This window comes from Rissa tridactyla, chromosome 1 (genome assembly GCF_028500815.1).
Source record: "Rissa tridactyla isolate bRisTri1 chromosome 1, bRisTri1.patW.cur.20221130, whole genome shotgun sequence".
NCBI classification, from domain to species: Eukaryota; Metazoa; Chordata; class Aves; order Charadriiformes; family Laridae; genus Rissa; species Rissa tridactyla.
In genome coordinates, this window is record NC_071466.1 from 179898476 (window position 1) to 179920936 (window position 22461).

Sequence of the window (22461 nt, forward strand, 5' to 3'; positions counted from 1 at the left end):
CGCCCCGTCGCCGCTGGCATCCGCCGCCGGGCAGACCGCTGCCATGGGCTAAAGCTCCCGCCGCTCCCCGCCTCCATCCCCGCCTCCTTGAGGGATGCCACTGGTGTGTGTGTGTGTGTGGGTGTGTGTATCCAGAGGAAAAAAAAAAAACCAAAACACCCCCCCCTCCCCCCCGGATAAATAAATAAAATGCAAATGGAAACCCGGGTGACCTAATTCAAACCCCTCCAGGGGTGGAAGGGACAGCTTGCAACGGGATTATCTGGCCCGGGAGATTTGCTGGTCCAGCTTAATAGCGGGTACTGGGCAAGGTGCGATGTCTAGAGGGGGGTGGGCGGGTGGGGGGGCCGCAACGCGCCCTAAGGGGCGCGTTGCGGCCCCCCCACCCGCCCACCCCCCTCTAAACCAGCATCCCCATGATGACAGGGTAGCAACCCCGCGGGTAAATCCAGAAGAATCAAATCGCGGCTCGAAACATAGTTTGCGCATCCCAATTCTCGCCGCCGGCTTGGTTGAGTCGCGGAGAGCTCATGTGAAGTCACGCTCAGTAACCCCCTGCGTCAAACTCTACACACGCACACACGGAGTCAGAGCCGAAATTAAAGAAATTAAGTATCTGGAAGTGAGGAAGCAGGGGCCGTTTTTCTCCTTATTAACTGAGAAGGGAAATAACGAGAGTTGGCTGAACGTTATCCTGCCTCAACAGGACTTTTTTGGGGTGTAAGGCAAGTGCTCTTGCTCTGGCCAGCCCCAAATCCAGCATCCAGCACGGACAGACCCAGCCTCTTTCATCATTATTTGAAGATAGTAAGTGAGCATGACAGCTGGCAAAACATTTTACATAGGAATTGCTTTCAACAGGAAGATATTGACCTTTGAAAGCTCACCCCAAGAAGTGCCCTCTTCAAAGCAGGTCTGCAGAAAAGCACTCGGTCCAAGAAAATACACTTATTTTGCAAATGAAGTTTGGTCATTACGCAGCATTTCCCACCGTGGCATCACAACACAACAAGGTCTTCGGTGCCAAAGTACCATAAGCAATAGTTTTATTTTTATTCCTTAGTCTTTATCGTAGACAGTGTGACAGTTTCAGAGCCGATAGCTGAACTTGATGACACAAGCAGGCAAGAAGGTACAGAAATAATAGAAAAAAATAATAAATATGGGAAATAGCACTTTCCTCTGGCCACCTTTTTCAATCACTTTCCCACCGCAGAGCGCGACGTCCAACTTTTAAAAATAAAGTTGATCCATAGGTTCTCCAAATGGACTATTGAGCAAGGTTTGGCAGGAAGGCTATTAAGAATCCATGCTGTGACATGAATATAAATGGATGCAAATATCGTCCTTGATTGCACCTGTGCACTGCCACGCTGCCCTCAGGCCAGCTGCTCTGTAGTAGCCTCTCCTAATACCAAAGGGTTTCAGATAAGGTATGCTAGCTCTAAGTAGAAATAAAAATAATCCCAGGCTTAAACATGGAATAGGTTTTTACACTAGACACAGAACTCATCTTGGTTAGTCCTTGGCTCCGTTCATTCGTTCCCATCAGTCCGGCTTTGCTGCCAGCGCTTGTGATGACGGCACTCTCCAAGGGTGGGGCTCGCTGCGTAGAGCTTTCTTATTATAAAAACCCAATTTTTACTCAAGGTAGATTTTTTGCCTGGCACCTGAAGGGAAGCTCCAGCCCCGCTTTTCCGGCTCAGGTGAGCTGTGACTTCTCGTCTTTTTTATCTTCCAAACAGCTGGCGTTGAGTCTCCCTGTGGTCAGTACATGCTTCAATTCCTTGCTGTCTCCTGTACATAAAGTGCCGTCAGCTGAAATTTAAGGCAACAGCTCACTGGGTGACACAGTAACCTTGAGAGTTAGTCTGCCTGTGTGCAGCCAACCCCTGCATCATCCGTGGTCGGAGGAGATGCTGAGGCTGTATTTTGACAGGGAACGGCGTTTAACATTCACCAGGTAATCTCATTGGTTTTAAAGTTCTGCACAAATAACCCAGTCAGGACTCAAAGTCTATTTGGATCATTTGGATGTGAAAAATGATCATCAATGCCCAATTTGTAAGAGAGTAAAGCAGGGCACTAAGGGCCTGTTGTGAAGATTTTATCTGCTGTCACCTGCTGAGGTCAGAATCTGGGATGCTGGCTCCATGGCCATGGGCTGCGTCAGGAGCAGCCGGGGCTGAGAAAGCCGATGTACAAAGTTAAATGTCTGTATGAAATTTTCAACGGCAGAAAAACTGGTCGCTCCCTGCTTTTTCAGGCCCTTCCTTGCCCCGCGACCTGTGGCCAACCGCTGGTCACCCACCTGAAGGCACCTCGTGCGGCCCGTGGCGAGGATGCCTCCACCTGCGTCGCGTACCTCGGGGCTGGAGGGGCTGTGGCAGGGCTCCGTCACCACGCGCCCAGAGCGGCCAGCCGACGGGAATGGGCTCACACATCCCCGTTTCCTTGCAGAAGCCGAGCAGTGGTCCTCATAACACCCATCCTGGAGGTGCCTCGCACTGTCTTCCATGAAAACTCCGGTAACAAACCACCTTTTCGAATAGCAAATGTATATACACACAATAATTTTTGAAACCAATATTGTGCTGCCCACCAGAAAGTAAATTGGCCTTCGAAGGGAGGGAGATCCCAGGCAGCTGGTAGAAACACGCCTAGGGGCAGGGGAACAAGCAAAACAGCTCTTTTGTCCCAAAGATAGAGCTGTAGAAAAAGCCGAAGGAGTTTCCACAGAACGCCATCAATGCCCATGCCAGGCAGAGCAGGCCAGGGCTGCCCGCCTTCCCCTCGCTCCGCATGGGGACTGCCTTACCGGTGGTGCAACACCCTGCAGTCACGAAAATCGGCTGCCACTTCCCTAGATTGTTTGTTTGGGAAACCAGCAGGAGTTCGAAGAAGTGATTTTGCAGAAAATTCTTCCGGCAGCTTCAGCAGGAAAATTCTGACGCGTGCCCACCTCCAGTATCGGCATGTTAATAGCAACAAAGGAATAAGAAATGCAAACGATAAAACGAAGTCTAGGAAAATAATACGCGAGCTTAGTTAGCACTACTAATTCTGAAGTGGGTTGAATCAGTAATATTCGAAACTACCGTTCGATGTGTTTTAACATTACTTTCAAAAAAAAAGAAAAGTTTAACCCCAACAGTAAAGTGGTTTTAAGAGGTAATTACCTACTGCAGTCATTCACAATTTCAGAAATAAGTCATCAGGCTGCATTTCCTCGGGTCTTTTAAACATACCAGAAGCTTTCAGGTTTGTACACCATTTTAATTCTCACACCATATGAAAATAAAAGCATCAGTCGTCAGCCCAGACTCACTGCTTAGCCCAATCTCCATTCTTCACCAGAATTCAGCTTCCACATGCGTAATTTTTAGGCAGCAGCAAATTTTGAGGAACACAGTGAAAATGTATGGTAAAAAACCAGGCACACTCGGAAGTTTGGCTTTAATAGAAGCCATTGTTACATTTAGGATGTAAAATCAAAAGCGCTGTCTAGCTACCTCATGCCTAGGGTGACAAGAGCATTCAGAAGCTCTTCTTGAGCGTGACAGAGAGCAATCAATTTTCTTTCTTGTTTCAGTCTCAACATCCAGCCATGGAAGTACTTGCAATCGGAAGTTATGGGGAACTCATTAAAAAAAAAAAAAAAAAAAAAAGAGTTCATTTTAGGTGACAAATATCTTTAAAACAATGCTATTTAGAAATTGAACACCCGTCCTCAATAGCCATGGCCTTCAATAGCCATGGGCAACTATGAGCCATGCGGGATGGAGCTGATGGCCCCCTAGACCTCTGTGCCTTCCAGCACTGCTTAGGTCATGCCAAAGGCAGTTTCTGGTCTCTTTACAGTCAACAGAAACTGCAAACAATTTCACATCTGACTACAATACGCAAGTTCTTATTTTGGGTACATTCTCAATGTTCTTTTCCATGGAAACTGTAAAACGGGAACAGAAAAGTACCAAAAACACTGGCTTTGGGACAGAGAGGATTTGAGACGTGACACACAGCCAAGTGATATGACTATACATCTTTGTACCAGGGACACGTCCCGTCTGTGAAGGAGCTGTGTGCTCAGTCCCGAATCCTGACACCCAACACAGCCAACACTTTCACCGAGGCCAACGTCACGTGCAAAATGGTTTTACCCACGTGAGTATCTGCAGGCTTCCCTGGGTAAGTTGGGTCTTCAATTAATCAAGCCTGTGAAGGTTCTCACGTGCTTAAGCATTTGTGGCACCAGGTACCAAGGCAGAGGAGAGCGAGTCCTGCGTGGTTTGGTTTTTTTTGTCTGTTCGTTGTTAAACAGCCAGGCGGAGTGTCCTTACCTCCTTCCTCCATGGCTCCCTGGTCCCCTCGACCTTCCCACAAGCAGGGTGGTTTCAGCAGGAACTGTTAAAATCTCAACTGCAAGTGCTTCCTGCAATACTAGGGATAATCAAGTAGGTGAAACCCATCTCAACCCTGGAAATTCAGGGTAGTGGATTTCCAGAGAAACTGGAACTAACTACTCAATAGATTTATAAACAATACAGGAGAGATGAATATGAAAATACGTTAGAAAAGGCCAGAAATAGGAACACTTCTACCTGTTTCCAAGAACATCGGGCTTACTGCTTAGAACTTACCTTGCACATGGTTGTACAACGCTACCGGGGCAGGGAGGGGGGGAACCACACCTCAAATAAATGTATTTTTCAAATAGCATCTGTTCTCTCCCCTTAGACATGGTGTTAGTGGAATGTAAAAACATATTAAATAAGCCTCAGACCTTAATTGTTACTGTTAAAAATCTCGAGGTCAATTCAGCTGCCAACTTGCCACGTGTGTAAATGAGGGCTGTGGTTTTCTTCCTTTCAGAAAAAAAAAAAAAAGGCAGTATGGGTTTGGGTTTTTTTTTCAGTTTTTTAATTAATGTGGTAACAGCTAAGAAGCGTTTCCAATTTTACACCTTGTTTTCTGTTTAAACCTGTTTCTCCTGCTACAACCCAGAGTGTAACATGAAATGAAGTCACAGATTTTAAAGTGTCCATGTACGCTTAGAGACCCAGAATGTTCTTCTCCTTGGAGGGAGCAAAGCACCAGTTTCTTGCTCACAGGTGAGCGCTTTGCTAAAGTCAAGCATCCCGCATTTTTGAAGCATCGTGCTGGATCATCAAAGTAACTTTTTGGAGAACTTAAGCTCCCAATTTCAGCTTAACTGTTTTTGAAGTACCACAGGTATTTACCAGTATAAGATACCATTTTTAACGTAACTTCTTTTGCTCCCTTTACCGTGTCCGTTGTTCATTTCCATGAGAGTGGCTGTGCAGATGAAAAATGACATTAAAAAACCCAAGCCCATATAAGAAGAAATAATCACATTTGATTTGAAGATGTAAACATCATTTCAGGAATCCTTAAAAAAAAATAAAGTTAAAAAATGCACAGATCACAGCGGACCTCTGACAGTAAAAAAATTTACCATTAATTGTAGGGTGAGCAAGATGCTTCTGGAAAAACTATCCTTTTTAAAACTTATAAATTTATGTTTGAATAGTCAAATATACACTTGTGTCTGCTCTAATTTGAGAGAAGAGTGCGAGAGCAAGAGAAAGCGAGAGAAAGCGCAAAAAGCAAAACCAGAAAAAATAAAAGAAAAAATTTTTGAAAAAGGAAAAAAATCCATTTTTTTCAGCTGCATTAGCCATCATCTGGATTATAACCATCCCCCTTTCAGGCTGAGAAAGCAGTTTGCTTTAATAATTAAAAAATATAATAATCAAGTCTTACATTTTTATGTCTATCATCTTAAAATAGATGTAAAAAAGTGTAGAATTTAAAATTACTATACACCTGATACAGAACCACAGGAATGCCGTTAATGGTCCAGTTTCCCAGCATAATTCAATATATGCCAACACGCTCTTTTTGCACAACATAGGAAAACAGGTGAAAACCTAAAAATAAAGCCCTACACCACCCCATCCACTGACATGTGTTTTGCTGTCTTCTTGCTTTGCTAATTTTGGGTATTTTGAAATGGTTTGCATCACCAGAGGCAACCCAGTGAGAAGTGGCAGTCACATCACGAAAAAGGAAACTATCCAAACGGTTCAGGTTTTTCTTCCTCTGCTCTAGAGCACAGCCATAGCTTTCAGAACCAGTGTATATTCGTGTGTGTTTGCATTTGGAAGTTCAAGTGATAGCGATTATCAAATGAAACGTATTTCTGCTTCGAGTGGGAAAATACCAACCTGGACCTCTGATCAGCTCTAAACCAAGCTTCTCCCAAGCGTTCCTTCTGTGATGAATTCTTGAAGCGTCCTTCTGTCATTTGAAATGCTGCCCACCTGCCTTTCTAAAAGTGATTTGCTATTTGCTATTATACAGAGGGGATCTGAAACCAAGGTTAACCAAACCTTTTGGCTGTGGAAGCTTTACTGTGGAAAAGAATATAAAACTCTGATAAATTTACTTGTCAGCAGCAAAAAGACTCTTCAAGTGTCTTAACCACTGTACAGCTCAATAGTTTTAATACTTCAACTTTTTTTTTTTTCCATTTTTCATTGTTGAAGAAATAATTTCACAATCTCAAATCAAAGTCAACACTGCAGTGAGGAGAGCTTTTCTACTTTATTACAAAGAGAAGAAGCCTTTATGTGGTCAGAAAATACAAGATTGATCTTTTTTTTTTTTTTTTCTCTTCCTATGAAACGCTGCTGTTCAAACAGCCAGAGTGAATTGTCTCAGTTCACTTCTTTAAGTCCCATCACATTCACTTGGGTATGGATGTCCTTGGCTGCTGAAAATCTGGCCCTTTAGTGCACAGGGCGACAAAGTAGTCCCCTGACCAGCAGTTCCAGAATGTCCCGTTTTCATATATTGCATCCATGCACACCTCCTAAAAATGAGGTACAGCAGGGCAAACATTTTCCAAAATAGATGTCATATATATAATATATACACATTCGTACATACATACCTTTATTCATGTGATGTCCAAAAATTTAAAAAAAATGTACACATTTATTACAAAATCGTAACAAAGACTGGACAGTGTTTTGCTCATTCTGGAAAGATGAAGCTCAGTAATACACAACTCTGGAAACTAACCAGAGACTGTGGCAATATCTTTCTTCTAAACAGTCAGATATTCTTGCATTAAGCTTGGCGAAAACTGCCGTTCAAAAACAGAAGGGGAAGTAAAATGAAGGAAGCAAACCTTGCTCATCTTTCCAAATGAAATACGAGAAGGATCTTCACATAAAAATGCACAAACATTTTTTATTACCAATAGTGCTACAATGAACAATGCAAATTTTGTTGTCTAATTTTTTGTCTTTTTTCTTTTTTTTTGTTTTTACATTTTGGAAAACTAAGTGGTAAACTTTTGTCAGTGTACTCGCTTGTCTTTACAGACCCAAGCTTGTCTGCTGGCAAAAAATAAAACGAAAACAAAAATTCAGACCCTGCTCAAACTAAAGAAAAACAATTACAAATTTAGTTGTTGGGCAGCACATAATTAGTAAGGCAGGACCTCAAATGGTGACCCTTCGCATGAGCCAATTGCCAGATCCTCAAGGAATTAAAACCAGGATGCCTGAGCCACATCAGTTCTGCAGTTATGTTGAGTATTGTGCTGAGACAGCCATACCCCAAGAAAAGGGAAGTCTTTAGAAGGCTTGCTGAGCAGGGTTGTAGTTGAAGGTTGATGGCAGATGAGGCCTTTCTTCTAATTTGTCATATTCCAGATGGAACTCCTACAATTAAAATAAAAAATAAAAAAAAAAAAAAGAGACAAAACCAAATAAAACAACACATCATTTACCGGTTGAGACCTGGTCTTTCTATCAGCCGTATTTGAAAAGCACAAATACAGAAGAGATCAAGTCCTAATTTTAAGGCAGAAACACATGATTTCAGTATCTTAGATTTTATATTTTAAGTAGAAAAAAGACAATATCCTAAGCCATTATACCTGCAACACGTAGGCTCCCCTATTCTTTTAACGCTACATTAGTCTCAGAACCCTACTTATGATGTCAATTTTATATACGCACACACACTGAACACAAATACACAATCATGGCATGAGTTGAACTACGAATAAAAGCTTCTCTCTGAACACGTCAGATGTACAGAGACTTACTTCGGATGGCCTGAAGTTTGGGGATATCTTGTGGCATACTACCAGGCCCAACGGTAAGTTAAACTAGCTAGGTTTCTTCTTGAGGAACACTGTCTAAAATGTTAGAGACAAAGTACCGAGACCTGCTTAAGACAGAATTTAACAAAATATTCCACCACATTTCATATTCACTTCTTCAGACTCCTCACTCACAGCTTCAGGCTCACCAAACCCTCCTGGTACCTCCTGAGCTCCTTGCTCCTGTATCCCACTTTGCCAACATCTTTCATGAGAAATTCTCTCAGAATAAAAATCTTTGCCCGTGTACTTGGATGCCACACAAGCTACTGGTTCATAAAGAAGCAGCTTTATTGTCTCAATCACCTGACTTTTGTTTGAGGGCGTCTGGTTTGCGTAATTGTAAAACATTTCATCGATCCAGCAGGAATTCTTATTCTGACTACAGCAGCTACTACAAAACAGACTGTAACCCTCCTTGATGACTAAATGCATCCTGATTATTACAGTGAAAAAAGCAGCTTCCTTCCCTGTGACATTAATTTGCACACACAACCCTAATTACTGCACTTTGATGTTTGCTGCTTGTTACTTCACTGATGAAAAAACGTACAAGGACTTACTTAAATCTTGTATTTTTCAGATCCTTTCAGCAGTTTAACTGTGTCTCATCCCCATTTTATCTTCATTCAAGAAACAGAGTAAGTGGAAGATTCAGAATTGTTCTTTAAGGGTATTTCTTAGTAATTTAACAGCAGCTACCCTGGACACACACAGTAACTCATTTTGCCTAACTCAGTGGAGAACCTCAGCAGAACTCACCTATACCTGAAAAGCAAACCTACCCCACTGTTGTTACATACAGATGAAAACACTAGGAGTAGTGAATAGATTATTTTAGAACACTCCCTGAAGTGACTAAATAGTATAAGATTTCAGATTTTACAGGTTGACAAATTAAATTAAAGACCAAGTCAATGTAAGACCAAAAATAAAACCTAGGAAATCCAACTCTCAGATTTCTTGTCTTTAAGGCAAAACAAAGCCCATCTAGCATAGAAAGAAAGAACATTCAGCATGGTAAGGAAACAAAGTAGGGGAAAATGCTAAGCATTCAGCAATTCTGTATTCCCCAGAGAATACTGTCCCTAAACCTGGAAAATCCTAGCAAAACCTGTGTGAGGTTACAGCCATCTGCGCCGAAGTGCTGCACATCTGCTGCATTTCTGGTTCCCCGCTCTCTACTCCAACCAAGGGCTTTTTCAGTTGATGGGGGTTTTATTTTATTTTGGTGGCAGGTTTGTTTGTTTGGACTTTTTTAGGTTATATACACAAGTCAATTGCTTTTGGAATTCTGAACACTGCATGCTAGTTGGTGTATGTTCTCTTTTTGTGCAGATACGTACACGGGTGCCGATACTGAAGAGATGCCTGCTCCCTCCTTTTGTCAGAAGCGAGATCAAGGTGTACAAATCTACGTAGGTATTTTGGTGTCAAAGGCTAATTTAAGTTGGGTGGGTCTTCAGTAACTCTGAAGTCATTTTATAATAGAAAAAATACCACTCAAACACCTCTTCCATTTATGGCTTTTGAAGTTTCCATTTTGCACATAATCAGGGAAGGGTCTGCAGATTACTATCAATCTATGGCCAGCTTCAATCAGGCACCTGAACCTCCACACGCTCTGAAATGCCTTCAAAATTACCCATGTAAAATGGCTACTTAAACCGGTAAAGACAGTATCAGTAGCCTAAAAAGGGCTTTCCAAGCTTAAGACGGTTTTGTGCCTCTATTGGCAATAGTAGCTGTGAGCAAGGCATGTATCTGGGAAACGCTCCGCAGCTTGTGCGGTCCTTTGAGTGCCACAAATTGGAAGCCCCTCATTTAAGAGGCATATGATTCCCTACCAAGTTCATACTTGAATCTGTCATCGCTTTTTAAAATAAACAGGCTTAAAACAGCCTTTTTGAGTTGCATCCCAGTGTCAGCAATGCTCAAGTCCAATATCCAGTCGTGTATAGGAACACCTAAAGTTGTATCTGACAATACCAAAAAAAGAACTCATTGACCAAGTATTTTTGAAAACTAAACTGCAATTATTTATTACATATAGAAAAATGCTTGTATTACAGGTATACTTTATGGTTTTGCTTTTGATTCCAGGGGCCACTGTGGTTTAGGATGTGAACAGTAGCACTGATATTTTTTAATATAAACAGATACAAATAAAATGCAAAAACATGCCATTTATCTATTGGCAAACAACTGTTAAGTTATTTTATTTTCCACATGGAAGAAATTATTAGAAATTAAATACCTTTTATCAATCAAGAATAATGCATACTAAATGTGTGTGGAAACTTACAGCACATGTGTGACACTAAATAAGTTGTTCTATGCAAAGGAATCAATCACTTCTCATGTCATCCTGAAAACTTGTTTTGATGGTAAAAAGTTACATCAGCCTGCACATGTACAAACAATAGACGAGAATACTAAAGATAAGAGAATTGCTTGAGGTGATCCATAGCATTAATACGAGTAAAACAAAACAAAAAGTTAGCTGAACAGGAACTGTCCTGAGGACAAAATATTCTGGACTGTGTAAGTCCATCAAAGGAGATGTCAGAAATCCCATGGCTAGCTCAAAAACTCCAAATGGGACTGAAAAAGCAGCATTTTTACTGGCTTAAAGATGGATGCAAAGGCCCAAATTTAACTTTCTAGCAATTATAAAAGTATTTCAATTAATATTGATCTTGAAAGGATAGGAAGTAATTTAATACAGGCAGCAACCCTTACAAGCAAATAAACACTTGGAAATATAACCTTCTCTCCCATAAAGAATTCCTGGTTTTATAACTACAAAAATCAAAGGGTTTTATAATCTTGTTCCTTAAACGGGATTAATTCTCCTTACTTTTCAAAGGAGAAATTCCAGACAGTTTACTTCAGACTATTTAAATCAGGATTTCAGTACATGTGCAATTGTAGAAGGCATTTTTGGTCTCATATCCACTTCCCTTCCTCTCTCATGTCTCCTTGACAGCCGCAAACTATACAGCCAAATCCTCAGTGAAAAGTCAAAGAGTCTTTAACCATACTGTACCTTCCACATGCCCTAGGATGAAAAACCATATATACAGAACATATCTGTAAATAAGCATTTTCCTGCGTTTTGGTTTGCATTTAAGGTGAATTTCAAGCTTATTGTCATTCAAATTTTTTCACTGTTTAATATCACGTATCAACATAGAATTAATTTGATTCTATTCCTAACATTTTATTCCTAATTGTCTCATTAGTCAGCTATTTTGCTGCATTCCTTCTTCAATCTATTATGTATTAGGAATATAAAAATAGAACTTACAGCTTAATAAAAAAAGATAAATATATTACTTGATGTTTTCTTGAAAGAAGTTATTCAGTTTACTGGGCTTTGTTAAAACCAATCTAGGATGCTATTAAAAATCAGTTAAACCACATATGAGTTATGTGTTTACAAACTTAGTCTTAAGATTTAGTAATATTATCCAAAGTAAACAGTTCTACTTCACTGTCTCTATTGTAATACGGTACAATAAATACATAAGCTCATAACGCACCATGTCTGCAAAGCACAACACATTAAAATAAGCGCTGCCCTATATTTGAGCATTCACAGTAGAACAACAGACAAATTTATAAACCACCTTGAAAAACAATTTAATTTGCACATATAAGAGATAGTCATTTGCCAAAAATAATTCTTGTCTGACCGCTTCAAAAAAGGACTAATGAAATCATTAGGCAGCAGTTACTATTGCAGCCTTCTAAGGAACTGATAGCCCCTGTATTCAATAATAATGTAGCAGTTATAGTAAGAGACTGCAATTTATCAGAATTCTCTTTTTTTTTTTTCCAGCTTCTTGTATTTTTAATTTCCCGAAACATTAATTAATACTTCTGCATTTGTTAGAAAAAAATTACTTGGCCATACTTTTCTTTGCATTCAAAGCAACGTGGAGTTATCAAATACTGCCATCCTTGTTATGGTTAAGTCTATGCTAGTCTTCCTCCAAGGACATGACAAGTCCAGAAATTAATATCAGAATTAATACAATTCCAAGATCCCACCTGACATACATCTAAGTTCTTATTTATTTATCATAGATGGAAACATCACAGAATCAATTCTAGCAAGTGGTTCCTTTCTCACTTAACAAAAGAGCAATTTTTCCCCAAATCCTTCTCTAGCTTCCTGTGATCAATACTTCAACTTGCCTGCTGTAACTAAATTAAATAAAAAATTCAAAATAATATTGCAGTTCAAATTTTTACATTAAGAAATATACAAGCCTAAAAGAACAGATATTATCTCTTCCTATGGACACTGGCGGGAAAGAAAAAAAAAGTCACATTCCTTGTTAACTTACCGCTGCAGCTGCAAAACTTTAGAAAAATACTACCCCCTCTCCTTACTAGCTATCAATTGCTTCTTAATGTTGGGGGAATTATTTTCAGAGTTCAAAGTAAAGAGAAGAGAATCTGTGTAGATCTTGGGCAAAATCATTCGGAGAACAGCAGTGATTCATCTCTCTCTCTCACTGCTGTTATCTCCAGGAATGCCTAATAGATGAAGCCAGACCTACTCTTTAAAAGAGGAAGGATGTAGTTTGCTAGTTAACAACTCAAGCACTGCATGCCGAGTTTTTGGACAGGACTCAGGACTCCAAACAGTGAAAATACTATTTCAAGAGTAATGCTTAAGCATCAAGTAGCAGCTTCATACATTTACTATAGGTAGAAAAAGAAGAGACACTAAAGAGGTTACTATCCTCATACATGGGAACCACTTCCTCCTAGCAAAAGAAATGTTGTCTTTCCACATAGAGTAAAAACTGAATTCTATTAATATACAAACCTACGTGAGGCTCTTATTGCTTCTAAATAAATGGAACATATTCAGTTGACTCCAAAGAAGAAACCTATCCTTTCAAAAGGTAATTACTTTCCCTCTGATGATCTTACGTAATAATAAGACAGCTTTAAACAGCATCTTGGGAAACCTATGCAAGCATACCGAGCACCAAATAAATAATTCAAGGAGAAATTAAAGCTTTTCTTTTGTTTGGGTTTTCTTTTGAGGGTAGTGAGGCTTTTGCTTAAAAGTTTTGGAATTACCCCGTACTTAGGAAAAAAACATACAAGTAGGGCTTGTCATTAGTTACAAAATCTTGGTTTTCTTATGGTGACAAGAAAAGCAGAAGAGGCAGTAAGTCACACAAACAAATAGACTGAAGACCCTCCCGTATCATTTGGGGGAACTAATACGTTAGTTTCTAAGGGGAACTTGCACAGATCAAGCAAATTTACTGGGGGAAAGAGGGAAGGCAAAAAAAAAAAAAAAAAAAAAGAGCATTACATCTAGTTAATTTTTAGATGATGACAAACTTCAATATACTGGCTGGAATAAATGTAATGAATGCACTTAACAGAGGGGAGAACATTGAAACTTTATTCCCTTTAATTTAAAGCTGATGTTTAAAAACACATCAACAGACATGTAACAATTTAATGTAATATTTCATAATCTCCAAGTGTATAGATGCAAATTGCTCACAGAAATGAAATGCCTTTTCAGCAAACAATTAATAAGTTAGGCTCCAAGTGAAAAGATTTCTGATAAAACAAAATACCTAAGCATGTGGAACCACAAAACAGAGTTCCAACATGCTGGAATCACATCCGTTGAGTTCAAGGCTTCAAGAATTACCTGGTCTGATCTGTTAAGTGTTTTTTTAGAGAAAAGCAAGAGCGTGACACCGTGTCTACAGAAGGTCTGTCATGGAAGTTCTATGTTTGCTCTTTCACCAATTAATCCAACAAGTGGGTTAAAACTTGAAGCAAAACTCATGCCACATCCATAAAATCTCATATAACCAAACTTCAGTGGGGAATGAGGTTCTTGACAAACTATTTAGCTCAAATAGACTCTAGGTAGGTGTAATGGTTGTATGCACATTGTGAATACATCTTTTTTCAGCTCCAGCTGAAGCTGAATGCATCACTTTGTAGGGCAGGCTATTTCCAAAAGAGCACATCTCTTGCCAGGTTAATGAACGTTAGTGCTCCTGATAACTCAAATACTGTTTTGGCGCATATCTACACTAGGAAAAATCTTCGCTTTAGTGGGGAAGAAAATCACAGAAATCACAATCCAGCCAGCAAAAGACATTGTACGATATGTTTTTAAAAGCTGGAAGCTGGAATTGGAAGTTGGATGGTCTTAAAAGTTGGAAGATACTGAAAACTAATTATGTTGGGGGGCGGATGGGGAAAATGAAGCACAATTCTGTAAATTTCTTCAGCTAACACGTAAAGGGTGAACATTACTGACAGTATTCATGGACAGAAAGGAACAAATAGATTATGAGAAGTGGGAAGGGATAAGACTGTAGCTTTCTGATTTTTTTTAATGCTTCTTGGCCTACAATACAGAGAACAAGCATCGTGAAAATATGCCTCTTCCCTACAAGAAGTGATTTATTTCAGTACTCTGATGTTCAAAACAACAAAGCATGAAAAGTCCTTCAATATGCTCAAGGAGAGACAGTACCTGAAAAACAAAAAACAATCCCCCCACCCATCCAACTCCCATTTTTAATTCCAATAGCGCCCTATTTAATTTTCTGAAGAAAAATAATTAGAAATTGTGCTTGCAAATATTTTAAGTGCCAAATAATTCTATAATTCTACACTTGAATTCTTGAATACTATAATATACTATACTTGAATTCTGTAATTCTGTACTTGAAAAAAGCTTTCGATTTTAACAAAACTTATAACAGAAGTTCTACATCCCTTGTACCGCGCAAAGGAAACTGGAAATAGAGAGACAACTGCTCCCTTTCCACAAACAAGCCACTGTTTTAGGCAATCTTTATTCCCTCACACACCAGAAATTAAGATAATGAACTTAAACAACAAGAGGTTAAAAAGTTTGAGAGTTTTAGGGAGGAGGGTGGGTTTTACTTTTGTCCTTCTAAAAATACGTGCTTAACAAACTTAAAAAATCTGTACAAGGGAAAAGAGATACCTTAGCTACTTTCCTCCAGTTAAGACAGTCAAAGAAGTAATATGTTCCCCTCTCGTACGTATTGGTTTTCATCGTTGGCTCCATGCCGGGTGCCCTGGTGATCCATACTCGTTCTTCTTTGTGGTATCTCCAATCCCGGTTAAATCTTTCATTTTTAATAAGAAGGAAAAATAATTTTTAGTGTTATTTATCTGAATTTGACTTAATAAACTATAATTTTAAGGGTTTCTATCAAAACTGTACAACGCATTCAAAACCAAAACAAAATTTCTACGACATCATTATACCTGTGATCTCATACCTCTTCCATACAATTCTTACACTTCAAATTAATCACACATGAAACTTGAAGTCTGGTAGGTTCAAACAACAAACTCTTACTATGATTATTTACTTTTTTTCATTTTGTTGACGATCGGCAAGTTAGACATTTAGTAACAATTGGCACCTGCCACTTTTTCACAGTCCTTCGTAGTAATGCAAAATTCACGAGACAGGCTTTTGATTTCCACTACACGAATGAAAAAAAAGTACAAAATGGAACCAAGGTTGGAGGAGGTATTTAAAAAAAGGTTTCCAGCTTCAGATTTACTAAACTTCTGTTTTCAGTGTCTAACTTGTTGTTTGTTTTTTTTAAACATCTACTACTTCATTCCTGCAATAGATTTAATCATATAAGACTGACAAAACAGTTTGAACGTACAGCTCTACTGCTGCTAATAGCTGTAATACATCTCCTCCATTCATGTAATAGAGATAAAACAGGAGATCTTCTCCATATCGGCCAAGTTTTATTGCAGCCAGCTGCAAAAGATTGAAGAAAATGAGGATGAAAATTCACAATAGATAAATGTTTTAAGACATACTATCCCACTTAAATAACACAAGGATACATCCAGAATGTGCTTCCATCCTAAGTGTGTTGCAAATGATACTCTAGTATAACAAGAGTAATAATTATTAAAACAATCAATTTTTCTTCACTTGCAGTTAACCTTTCCAACGTAAAGGATATAATAGAAAAAATGAGCAGAAGTAACAAATCAGCAAGACAGAATTTTCTCCCTGTACCTGTCTGTATCCTCATCAGTTACTTTTTTTATTAAAAAAACCCAAACCCAAACATTTACATTTATTTGCTCACTCCACACTCTATTAAATAACATTACTAAAATTTCTTACAGTATTTCTTAATGATCCCTCTTACAGAACTATAATAGTTAAAAGAAAATATATCTAACAAAAAAAAAATCCCTATTCAAGTAGTTATGAAATGCAACAGATAAATGTGAGAATGTCTTGAACCACAATTCTGAGCTTATCTCAAGAAGAAATATCTCAATTTAATATGGCATTTGAGTATTACAATATACGGACTATAAGAAACTTCTGCTTTGCGTGAAGGGCAAACTCTTAAAAGCCTAATGTGCTCTTTTGCTAACCATGCCCGTTCTCGGTTTTGTCTTCCCTTTCTTTTTCTAAGGTGGAATGGGTGCACGATGTGTCCCATTAGCTGGTTAACGCACCACTGTTCCTAAAAAGTTTGAGGACATCCATAAAAAGTATTGATTTTGAATATCACTTATCTGAAAGAAAATTTAGAAAATTACTGATAGTAAATTAACAAAAAATAGGCACACACACGTACTCACCTTATCCCTAATGTGAATGTTAGTTAAGTATTCAGATGGAACATGGAAGTCTAAAAAAAGAATCGGAATTGATGCAACTATTAAGACATGTAAATGAATATAATTTGCAAATATTAATATTGAATTAAATAGCTATTTCTCTCTTACCTATGTCTTGAGGTCGACAAGGTGATGATGCCCAGGGTGATGCAAATTTGGGATAAAGATTTCTGAAGGAAAAGAAAAGCACAAATTTATCAAAACTGAAAACAAACCGCAAACCAACCAACCAAAAACAACTCCATAACCAACCTCACAAACCCAAAAGCCATACCACACAACCAAAATCACTAGCTGGGGTGAGAAGGAAGGAAAAAAAAAAAAAAAAGAAATTTCCAGCCCACTTTCCTAAACCAGTTACATTTATTCATTTTCTTTTCAATATGAGGACTAAGATTGCATTAAAACTGACATGGGAATCCACAGGGTCAAGATTTCCTTTTTAATCTATCATTCCTTCAACTTAAGTGCCAGGGATCCCAACCCTTTTCAGGGACCCAATTTTAAACATGGCTTCAATTTGCATAGGAACAGTTGCCACAAGACTGGTGGGTTATGATTTATTAGCTTATGATTTAAAAGGGGAGGAAAAGCTTATACTGGCAGATTTTGTGGTTGCTTTTTTTTTTTTTTAAACTAACCAGTAAAGATCTTACTCCTCTTCTAAATCTCAGTGACGACAAATAAATTGAATCCCAGCACAACAGGAACATCAGTTTATTACGATTTAATATTTTTCTTTCATATAGATTTTGCTAACATAAATTAAAAAGAAAAAATGGAGCCATTAGTTTAATAAAAAGAAAATGATGAAGCTTCTAACTCTACTACAATGACTGATGTACTGAGGAATGAGTTTTCTAATTAACAGGTAAAGAAGTGGGAAAAAAAGGACTGAGCAAAATGTACTTTTGGCAGGTAGCTACAGTTTGCTGTTAACTATCCATGATAGCGTCCTATTATGGCAAGTTTTGTAAAGGAAACTTGAGCATGGCACACCCTATCAAATCGTTGCTTCCTTCTTGTCAAGGGCCTAATAATTATTATTAAAAAAAAAAAAAAACAAAAACCAAACTATCAGCAGCCTACTGAATTCCCTGAACACAACCAATTCCCATCTGAGCTATATGGGCCAAAACCTACACTGATCAAGTGGTGTCAATCTTACTCTAGGCTAATTAATCTTACCGTTAGCAAAAACTTATGCTTTAGAGCCTGGAAGAAGATTTCAGTGGCAAAATCTGGAGACATGGGAAATAACTAAACCATTCCTTGTACCGGAAGCATGGATAGGCATTGCCCCAAGAAGAGGAGCATCCTGCAACTCCATCACCTCATGCCTGCCCTACAAGTTTGGTTTCCTAGGGCAAAGAATCCAGGATTTTACAGACTCGGGACTGCATCTCTGTGTGCAATAAAAACTGAAGAGTTTGTGCACAGTGTTCCCTCTATGATACAAATAAAAGTCTATTAATTTCATATTTTTCAAGGAGGTATTGGACAGCCTACAGTCTATTCGATGGATATTTCAGAAAGCTTCAGAACACAAACAAACAGCTACATAATCTCTAAAGAATTAAATGTAGTAATGCCGTATTTTTTAATCTTTGTTTATGTAGAATTTTAAGTTATCCTAAGGAATTAGAAGTGTATTTCTTAAAGAAGTATAGGACTGTACAGGCAATACATAATCATTCCTTCAACAACTGAAATAAATCTTAACCTACCTGCATAGAAAATCTATATAAAACTAGGAGTTAGAAGGGTTAATTCAAACCATTAGAGATATATACAAAATTCTAAAATTTTGTTTCTAACAGCACATTTATCGCGCTAAGTATTTAAGACAGGTATCTTTTACCATCAGAAGTACCTCACAAGGCAGACAATTTTGGCCTTCCACATGTGAAATGGTTTTAGTTTTTCAAATGACAATTCATAAAGGAAGCAAAGGATGTTTAACTTAAGGCAGGATGGCAGGCCAGACACTGAGGACTGCAGAGGCTGTCTGCAAATCTTTTCTGTAGTATAAAATAAAACCAGCTTTCTGATACAGAACTGCATAGATAAAATACTAACCCTACCCCCTCCGAGACCCTTAATACCCTATACACAGAAATTAAGTGATAAAGGCTTTTAAAAATCCAACTATTTCCTAGCATTTTAAAAATCAAAGAATTCCCTAGCACACCTGCCAGGGAAAAGCAGCAGCATGCCAGCTATATATACTGCTTATGTGCAAGACACACTAATAATATGGATGCTCTATTCAGAAGCTGCATAACACAGCTACAAGTCTTAACACCGTCAAAGCATGTTTAGCGTTCCTCTACAATGAGGTACTAGTTTTACGTAGACTTTCCAATAGGTCTGTTAAGCTTAGGCTTTATGGCAGTCATTAAAACTAATGAATAACACTGAATAAAACATCAAATAGTATCACCAAAAGTAGGATCACTACTTCTGCTCTGCATGCCAACATCTAGAGAAAATAGCTATATAACCAAATGGCATAACTAGATTCCACTTGTGTCTAGGAACAGCTCCAGAATTCAGGTACCGATGTACCTGAAATTATTTTAATGAGCAATAGCATTCTACTTTCAGCTGATCATCCTCAAATTACGTTTAAGCAATCTGTACTGAGAATGGCAAATTACTTCAGTATCACATAGATGCAGGAGACCCATCTCTCAGTCCCATCTGTAAACTCTGGGACTACCAAGGAAAAATAGCAATCCACGGTCAGCTTAACTGTTCTTTGTGCATTCTCTTTGTGTTGTGGGAGAAGGGGACGGGAATAGGAAACTATTGGATTCAATGGAGGAATGACCTGTGAGACTAACACTACAAGTGAAGAAGATACTACATTAAAGTAATACGTTCTGCAAATAAGTACAGACAATTGGATTAGAAGGCTGACTTTGGATGATCACATTGAAGTATTTTTAAAAGTGTCAATGGCATAACAATTTGACTAAGTTTTGATGCAAGTTCTACAGAAAGAATTTCTTGAAGTGATAATTTCTAAGAAGTTACATCTCTAGAAAGGAATACGTAAATTAATGACAACTATTTCAAGACAGAAAAAAAATCAGGAGCCATTTTTCCTACGCTTTCCCTCTCACCTTGATATCTACGTTCATCAGTCTTCCCTGAAGTCATGCATTCAGAGTGCAGCTCCATATAAATTTGTGAAATGTGGAAACTCTGTGAGTGTATGCTGTTTGGCCTTTGTTTCATTAATATATTACATGCAAACTTTAAAATGTATATACCACTCTGTCATTAAGGCTAACAGTATGTAAACCTCTGCTGAAACCGAATGATGGGAGATTCTCAGCTGAACATCAAGAGTACCAGAAATTAAATTGCTCTCTCAATTTCACCTAGAAGATAAGCCTTTTTGTCCAAACTGATCTGGGTTCCTTAATAACTAGCGGAGAAGGAGAGACAGCCTGGGCTGATGATTCACCTAGTCTATCTTAAGCAGTTATCTTACCATTAGTGCAGTTGCTAACTGCTTTTATCCCTCCTGTCTCTACAGGAAGCCTAGATGACTAAACTTAGGTGAACTGAATGACTAGAAGTTAACTGCAAAACTACGTTTTCATTTAAATATAATAATAATACAATAATATTTGGTGCAGGGTAACACTGCAGATGCTCTGTTCATTATTACATTAATATAAATTGAATTTACCCCCCAAATTGCTGAGAGTTAAGTGTAGATATCCTCAAGGAATATTATTATTTGAAAAATAACGTATACGTGAAATTTATTAACAATACACTGTCAATTCCTTGAAGAAAGTCCTAAGGAAGGTAGGAGAATAAGCAAAGCCACTAGGTTAATTGAAAGCTTGCATAACAAGATCTTGGTATGCCTTGAACCACAATTCTCTTGTTTATGAAAATTTTGTTTTACTGTCATTATATTTTACCAAATAAAATTTGAAAATATCTTGTGGGTTTGATAGTTGTGTGAGCTAAGTGCGCATATTCTGAATAACAGCATAATAAAAGCAAAACTGAAAACAGTAGTGGAAACCAGAAACTTACTCAGGAGAGTTGAGATTGAGACCTAGTGTTGTTAAATCACTTCCTAATGCAAGATGTACCATTCCTGGATCTGTCTCTGCTGCCCTGATGAATGTTAACAAGCCAATCATTCCAAACTGGTCCGTCACCATCCCTTGAGGAATGTTGGTAACCCGACCTGGGCAAGAAGAACAAATTAATTTTCTCCTTTCAAGAAGTGAAGGAATCAACAAGGTGATCCAAATACCTGTCGAAACTTTTAAAGAAGAAAAAATGGGGTGACACATACCATCAGGTAACACCTGGATCCCTTTTTTCTGCTGGTTGTTGTTTTGCGTAGTTGAACTTTTATCTCCAGGAAACTTGGGCCCATCTGTGCTGGATGATGTTTTGCCTGATGTACTCAAATTCTATTAAAAATAATTTGCAGGGTTGGTATGATGGAAACAAACCAAAATGGAAAAACTTGTTGACCATATCTTTCAGTCACGCGCTCTAAACCAGTACATCAAGTCATTCTGATCAATTAGGCACTAAAACGGAACCAAGCTGAAGCTGTTGAGTTCCTTACTTACCACTTCCAAATAAGAGCTATTAATGAGCCTATGAGCCTAAAACTTGCAGTCTAAAAGGATAAGATAATATTTTACACCTGAGTTTGAATACATAACAGATATCCCAACTTCCTGTGACTAGAGGATATTTTGGACTCGTCACATCATATATTTTTCCCCATACAGTCTTGCTCCCGCATAACACTCCGTGATGCCGCAACAGATAGTAACTCAAGCCAATTCCAGGTCCAAGCAACATACGGTTGGCACATTTGCAACTATCAGGAAAGAGATGTAAATACTATGTCTGGCAAGAAAATGGTGATTGCGCTCCAGGAGCCCATATACTGACAAAAGATATCATCCATAACTATTATTTCTTACTCTTTATTATTCTTTAAAACAAGTCTGCAGTAACACAATATAATCACATTTACTCCCTCCTTCCTTACTGTATTGAACACTAACTTTATTAGAACATTTTCCACACGATAAACCTGGCCACAACATTTGGGAGCTAGGCTTCCCTGCGTCCCTTTTTTGAACAGCTGCATTTTTCAGTTTTCACATGAGTTTGTAGCCACATCTAATACCTACTCATCAGTATTTATGCCACCCTGATTAACATATATTTTGCAATTATAAGTAATAAAACAAGCCAAAACCAGAACATTTTGTCAAATGTAAGAGACTGTTCTCTTCCATCAAAATTTTATTCACCTTTCATTTGTAATAAAAAAAGCAATTTTTATCACAAATCTTTCAGAGTAAACAGTGAAAAAACCCCATGACCTTATGATCTAAGCTATATAGCTAATGCCTGATAAATACAAAAATACTTAAGATACAGCGTATACCACTAGTCTACAACATACCCGTGAATGCAATGGTCTCTAATAGAGTTTATTCCCTGTGATTTCATTTCCCCACTAAGAATTTTACCTTGAAGTGGTATTG

At 38.3% G+C, this 22461-nt stretch overlaps 1 protein-coding gene across 6 annotated transcripts in view; it reads right to left on the reverse strand.

Annotated features, from left to right (window-relative positions):
• Positions 1-6608: 6608 nt before the first annotated feature.
• Positions 6609-22461, reverse strand: part of CNOT2 (CCR4-NOT transcription complex subunit 2) — a 92229-nt gene continuing 76376 nt past the window's right edge. For all 6 annotated transcript variants that reach the window (XM_054192607.1, XM_054192627.1, XM_054192617.1 and 3 more), the window contains 7 exons: positions 21240-21360; positions 20972-21128; positions 17018-17079; positions 16871-16920; positions 15922-16022; positions 15219-15363; positions 6609-7754 (listed from right to left, as the gene is read on the reverse strand). In XM_054192607.1, the coding sequence (XP_054048582.1) occupies positions 7668-7754; positions 15219-15363; positions 15922-16022; positions 16871-16920; positions 17018-17079; positions 20972-21128; positions 21240-21360 (723 nt within the window). In that variant the 3' untranslated portion in view covers positions 6609-7667. The remainder of the gene's footprint in view (positions 7755-15218; positions 15364-15921; positions 16023-16870; positions 16921-17017; positions 17080-20971; positions 21129-21239; positions 21361-22461) is intronic.